This window comes from Procambarus clarkii, chromosome 2, assembly GCF_040958095.1.
Source record: "Procambarus clarkii isolate CNS0578487 chromosome 2, FALCON_Pclarkii_2.0, whole genome shotgun sequence".
Classification (NCBI taxonomy): domain Eukaryota; kingdom Metazoa; phylum Arthropoda; class Malacostraca; order Decapoda; family Cambaridae; genus Procambarus; species Procambarus clarkii.
The window spans coordinates 42375491-42382990 of NC_091151.1; the positions used below are offsets into that span (position 1 = coordinate 42375491).

The 7500-nt window shown below is 40.4% G+C and overlaps 1 protein-coding gene across 1 annotated transcript in view; it reads right to left on the reverse strand.

The window, feature by feature from the left end:
- The window catches only part of LOC123751906 (neural cell adhesion molecule 2), a 159626-nt gene that overhangs the window by 39079 nt on the left and 113047 nt on the right, over positions 1-7500 (reverse strand). Inside the window, exons 7-9 of the mRNA XM_069324903.1 lie at positions 7468-7500; positions 2326-2470; positions 1996-2126 (exon numbers count right to left, since the gene is read on the reverse strand). The exon at positions 7468-7500 is cut by the window's right edge and continues 113 nt beyond it. Coding sequence (XP_069181004.1) covers positions 1996-2126; positions 2326-2470; positions 7468-7500 — 309 coding nt within the window. The remainder of the gene's footprint in view (positions 1-1995; positions 2127-2325; positions 2471-7467) is intronic.

The following is a 7500-nucleotide window of genomic DNA, read 5'->3' on the forward strand; positions in this document are numbered from 1 at the left end:
TCCTCTCACATTTTCCCTCCAACACATATATTGTTTATAACCAAATAAAAATGCTCTACTGCGGATTTATTGTCGAGAAAAAAGCCTCAATTTCCATATTGAAATAGGTGAAGCTTCAACACCTAGCATTCATATATATATATATATATATATATATATATATATATATATATATATATATATATATATATATATATATATATATATTTTTAACCTAGAAGGGGTACCACCTCTGGTGCAAATGTAGGGACCCATAGCCTCAGAGAAGAAAATAAAGAGTACTCAGAGAAGACCTTTTGGATCCTCACTGAACACTTTGATATTTTCTTCTCCTACCACCCCTATTCTTTTGTTAAGTGTGTATATTTATCTAACTTTATTTGAAAATGTCATTACACAAAAAAAGTTACAATATTGATTACATACAGGGTACAAGGGTGCTTGTCATAAGTTGAATAGCTCCTCCAGCTCCTCAGATGGCGGGCACGAACCATGGATGCAGTGAGCATTTCCTCTCTGGATTGCCACACTAAGGCGCTGAAAAAGAAAACTGGCAGCTCTGGGGTCTCTAGTTGTTTCGATTAGCTTAGACCCCAACTCCTTTAAAAAGCTAGCAGCACTTTTACCCCAGGCACCAAGCGTCTCTGAGGCAATGGGGACAAAATTGTAGTGGTGCTCAAGGTCTCTGTATTTACGTGACTTGGCCGCTTCCCGGTGATTGGCAGCTCCTCCTGCTTGTGTAGCACTGAAGTCAACATAGGTATTGGCTAAAGTTGAAACGCAAGTGTAGTCCCACACCAACTGTCTACCATTCTTCCAGGGGTTCACCGTAATTCCGTCTGGGCGACCGACAGGCTCATCAGAGTTGCGGGACATTAGGTAACGGGGCTCTCTCTCTGCTGGACAACCGGCTGTGGTAAGGCTTCTCTTAATAATGTCATTAACCTCGCCGTGTCTTGCATGCCATCCTCCGGTCCTTTGGCAAAGAAGGCCATGCCGTCCATATCTGTCGGCCTCTGCCTCGCCGCAAATACACCTGTATTCGGTGTGGATTGGGGCAGCTAGGCGAAGAGCCACGGCAATTCGGAGGGCCTGCGGTGTGAGACGGGTGCCGGTTGCTGACATTGGGGTCGCTAATAGGAAATCACCTGCATGGGGAGCTGCTACAGCTCTAAGTCGGGCAGTGTCATGTGGTGTCGTCGCAGCTTCTAGCAAAGTTGCAGCTTTGCAACTTGTTGCAGCTTTGCAACTAACGACGCAGACTTATATATATATATATATATATATATATATATATATATATATATATATATATATATATATATATATATATATATATATATATATATATATATTTTATATATTATATATTTTTTTTATTTTGTTACTTGGTCTCATAAAATTTGAATTGAGTACAGTTGCTTTTTATTTAGTTTAAGTTTAATTAGAAAACATTAGAAAAATAATTACTGCATTTACATGATATTTATGTAAAATATATTAAAAAAATGCTAAATATTCTATAAAAGGCAATATATATTATTAAATTTTCACACAAAAGTGTTAGTCTTCTGCTTGTCAGAACGCTTTTGACTTCTATTCATTAATATCTAGCTTAAGAGGACTGTTCAGTAATAGAGAATTGACGTGAGATTTTTCCAATGTTGGTGGGATGATACCAGCCTTGTGGTACCTGGTGATAGTGGAGGCTGGTGAGAGGATGATACCAGCCTTGAGGTACCTGGTGATAGTGGAGGCTGGTGAGAGGATGATACCAGCTTTGTGTTCTCGGTGGTAGCAAAATTTGGTACCTCATGGTAGCTGCTGATGACAGAGAGAGATGGAAAGTAGATACCAATCATCTAGTATCAAATGACGACGAAGGGAGGGAGGAGGAGGAGGAGAAGGAGGAGGAGAATTAGATGAGCAAGACGGAAGAGGTACCAGCCCTTTAGACAAGTAAAAGATGCAGGCGGGTGGTAGGCAGATACCAACCTCATGGTACCAAGTAATGGTGGATGCTGGGGGATTGGCCTCGACGGTACAGGTGAAGTATACATCATCGCCCTCCTTCAGGAGCTCCGGGCGAAGCGATCTTCCTAACGACGCAGACACCGTCGGCGGGTCTATCAGAAATGGAGAAGTTAGGGATATAAAAAAGAAGAAAATGGGCAAGAGGATATATGAGAAAATGGGAAACAAATTTAGTAATTTATAACTAAATAGTGAATTATTTCACCATTAGATGCAAGCTAAACGCTATACGTTTTTTGTTAGTGATTGTTTATCAGTGTCAATGGGGCAATGTTGGCATGCCTGACTTACAGTGGACGATGAGGGAGGTGGAGTTGGCGAGGGGGGAGTCTGGCACGGCAGGGTTGGCAGCCCTGCAGGTGACCTTGGTGTTGTGGTCACCTCGCGTGAGGTTGGTCACTAGGGTGGAGCTGGTCACCTCCCCGTACATCAAGTTCTGGACGCACGCATGCGCGCGCACACATACACACATGCACGCACACATGCACGCACACACACATGCATGCACACACACATGCACACACACATGCACACACACACACGCACACACAATGCACACATATGCACACACACACACACACATGCACACACACACACACACATGCACACACACACACACACACACATGCACACACACACACACACACACATGCACACACACACACACACACACATGCACACACACACACACACACACACACACATGCACACACACATGCACACACACATGCACACACACGCACACCCACACACCCACCCACCCACCCACCCACCCGTGCACACACACGCATACCCACACCCACACACACCCACACATACACACACACACACACACACACACACACACACACACACACACACACACACACACACACACACACACACATACACACATACACCCCCACACAAACACACACACACACACACACACACACATACACCCACACCCACCCACACACACACACACACCCACACACAAAGAGAGAGAAAAAGAACAAAACATTTGAATATTAGATCATAAAAGCAGATGTATATTTCTGTTTACAATACAAATTTCTCATCAAATAAATAACGTTATGAAGGACTTTAGAATTGTATTAGCAAGTGCAACAAATTAACGAAAAAAATCAATAAAATGCTAAGAAACATTCTTTATATAATAGTAAAAGATCTAAGCATAAATTAAATTCTCTTATTCTTTAAAATCCTAACTTTCATCAGAATTTAAGAGGATTAAAGACCTTTATGTTTATGATAAAGAGGATGTGGGGATGGGGAAGGAGGGGGGAGACACAGATAGACAGACAGACAGAATTGTACACCTCTAGGACCCCTTTCTAGTATACTATAAACAAAATAAAAAAAGTGGTAGTACGTTTCTTATAGAGACTATTTCAATTAAACCCCCAGAAAATATTATCTAGTAGAGACAATTTTTGGAATCATATTTTTCTCAAGTTTAATTCTGAGGAAATTGTGAAAGTGTGAGAGTACATATAATTAGATTTGTTGTTCATATATATAATTGGTTTTGTTGATGTGAGAACATATGATTGGATTTATTGAAGTGAGAACATATAATTGGTTTTGTTGGAGTACATATAATTTGTTTTGTGTGGAGTTAGTACACATAATTGGTTGTGCGGGAGTGGGAAAGCCTCCAGATAATTAAAAAAGGATAAACATATCGATGGATACTTATCCAGTAGCACTAATCCGGACGACTAGTACATATGGGAGAGTGACTCCGATAGTCCAAGGAAATAAATTAAATTTGTATATAATTTAAAACTCTTGACCCCCTGAAGGATTCGAACCCGGTCAGCCAGTGCTTCCATGCCCTTTGGCATGTCCTAGAGTTTTCTGATATTTGTTGGCTTGGGGACCATTCAAGCTTGGTGCACAAATGACGGCCCAAGCATGCTGAAGTGATTTGAGGAAATATCTGTGCCCAGTATAGTCACGAGTGCTGTCGGGTATTGGAGTTAAATGTCAGACGACTTTCAATAATTTTGTACAGTCTGTGGCTGAGTGGTTATAGTACTGGACATGCCAAGGGGTGAAGAGTATTCTGTTGCATGTTGGGGTGGGGCAAGTCAAGCTTATATATATATATATATATATATATATATATATATATATATATATATAATATAAGCTTGACTTGCCCCACCCCAACATGCAACAGAATACTCTTCACCCCCTGGCATGTCCAGTACTATAAAGTACTATAACATGTCCAGTACTTCACCCCTTGGCATGTCCAGTATATACGATTTATATATATAAATCTCCGAAAGTTCTCCACCGATTGCTTTGAAATTTTCGCACAATATTCCATTTGCATCCGAGCAAGTTTTTATATACATAATATATAGATGTCACGTCTGTGACGGGAAATAACTTTTTTTTTTAACTTTTTTTTTCATGTGAGGGAAATCTTCGAAACCTGTTTATTGATTGCTTTGAAATTTTGAAAAAAAACGTTGCATTCTAATAGGCCCGTGTTTTTATATACCTACTATATTCATGTCTCACCTGTGATAAGAATAAAACTCGCTTTTTTGAAAAACAGTGCCCTCTGTTGGACGTAAGAGCAACACACTTTAATATCCGAAAGTGTGTGTTGAAATACACACTTGTGGTGAAAGTGTGTGGTGAAATATTAATATTAATATTTTACCGATTGCTTTGAAATTTTGACACAACGTTTCATTTGAATACATGAGGGTTTTTAAATACCTACTTTATAGCTGCCACACCTGTGACAGGTAAATTTTTTTTTTTAAACAGCACCATCTGTTGCACGTAATAGCAACATACGCTATACTAAATATGTTACGATTCCATTTCAGTGTTTCTGATTGCATTGTTAAATAAAATTTTCATAGATTTTTATATATTTTTAGTTTTATTGAATTATTTTGTGTGACATTGCTTTGCAATTGAGCTGTGTTGTTTACCATACCGTTCATTTCGTGAGTATAAGTATAGATGCCACACATATGACAGGCGAAACCATGCTTTTAAAAAAAAACAACAACAGCGCCATCTGTTGCACGTGAGAACAACATACATCAATCTAAATATGTTACGATTCCATTTCAATGTTTCCAATATTATTGATAAATTGAATTTTCATAGATTTTTATATATTTTCATTTCGATTTAATTATTTTGTGGGACATTGCTGTGGAATTGAGCTGTATTGTTTACCAAACCGTTCATTTTGTGAATATAGTTTATTTTTTTATTTTGTCATTGTTTTTCATTTGGTTTTTTAACTGTTTTTCTTATATTTCAGTGATGGGAACATCAGATCATTTGGGAATGCATCGGAAGAGGAGTGCGGAATAGTACGGAGGACGAGGGGACAGGGGAGGGGGTAATTATGGGGAGGACGAGGGGGACGGGGGAGTTGGGGATGGTCGGGACGAGGGGACAAGGGAATGGAGAATGGTGGGGAGGACAAGGGGGGCAGGGGAGTGGAGGATGGTGGGGAGGACGATGGGACGGAGAAATGGTAAGGAGGAAGAGGGAACGGTGGAGTGGGGAATGGTTAGGAAGACGAGGGGACAGTGGAGTGAGGGGATGGTGTTGAGGACAAAGGGACGGGGAGGGGGAGAATGGTTGGGAGGACGAGGAGACGGGGGAAGGTTGCTGTGGCTCAACGCACATATGTGGCTCACAGCAACGCGTGGCCGGGTACAGCTAGTACCCGGCCAGTATATATATATGTATATATATATATATGTATATATATATATATGTATATATATATATATATATATATATATATATATATATATATATATATATATATATATATATATATATATATATATATATACTATATAGGCGTGAACCTACGACCCTGGCAATGCCAGTCGCGTCCTCAGACCACCACTTGTGGCGTTCATAGGTTTCCTGCCAACCTCCTCTAGTCCTAGTGGATTTTTTCATAGATATATGTCACGTTAATGTAAATTATGTGTGATTAGTAATATTATTATTATGAGGTCTTTTAACGATGTTTAGAGAATTAAGAGCATTTTATACAATTTTGAGTTTCTGCAGGCAACTTTCTAATTTACTTTAGTAATTTTCAAAAAATAAAAATATCCTTTTTTTCAATAAAACAAAATTATTTGCATAAGCTTTAAAATCTGAAATTTTCAGCACAACAGAACCGCACTATGTTATCTGTCCATGGGCAAGCACGTCCAACGTAATGATTGTGCCTTTGTTGCCCCGTTTAACAATGCTTTTGTCGTAGTTTACCGTGAAATGCTGCACTAGAGAACAGCGCGGTGTTTCCTCAATGGGGCACCGCAATGTTTCATATTTGCTTTACACTCTTAAACTCATGCATTCAGATTGGCCTATTACAGCCGTGCTGGAGATGAAATATTCATTCTGGGTTTAAATTCCCAATAGATATATTCATTTTAACCGGATCGTCTATCGCCAATTGTTTGAATTGTACCATAATATTTCTCTAGTGGCATGACATAAAATTGTGGGGGCATGGTTTATTTGTGTCTTCTCGTTTTCGATGACCAATAATTCGTTTTCTCCCACTGACCAATCGTGTCAATGTTTGTGGGATCCTTGTTGAGCATCGCTGAGCTCTTTTGAGGGCGATTAATTTCATTGGTTCTGGTTTAATGTGTGTGTCTTCTTTCTCTACATGTTTTCTTTATCCCTTCCCCCTTTCTCTCTGTCGTCACGCTCTTCTCTCTCTCTCTTTCTTATCCAACGTTGTTTCCTCTGCACCCCTCTCGCCCTCTTTCTCACAGCCTGGCTAGCTTTACTTTTATTTGCTCTGTGTTTGGTCATTAGTTGTGTGTGTGTGTGTGTGTGTGTGTGTGTGTGTGTGTGTGTGTGTGTGTGTGTGTGTGTGTGTGTGTTTTGTTAGTCGGGCGATCTTGTGTGTGGCCCAGGCTACCATGTCCCTGTCATGATATGGTGTGTGGCCCAGGCTGCCATGTCCGACCTGCGCTGGCTTGGTGACCTGCCTTCTCTAACGTACAGTGTAGGCTTTGCGGCCTACCTTTCCTGGCCTCTTGTATTGACATGTTAACTCTAATGATTTCTAATTGTTTTGTTCAGTCGCGATACTTCATTGATGTAATTCGCACTTTCTCACTCTTGTACATTATTCTAGTGTCTCTATTTAACTCTTTTACCCCTCCCCTCCTCTCCTCTCTTTATTCCCATTTATCTCCCTGGGGTGATTCCTCTCCATATGGGATGAAGGGGGATGTGACCCTTCATCCCCACTTGTCTTCTATTTGGCATCCTGTAGTGTCTTTTCCCTCTTGATCTCCCTCTGTATCAAATGCTTTCATCTCTATCAACACCTGTCTACCCCCCCCCCACCACACACACACTCCCCTAGTACGCTTGCACGCGGCCTCTAGTAATGCTCACCTCCTTCTGGGCTGGTCTGGTGACCCCTCTCAC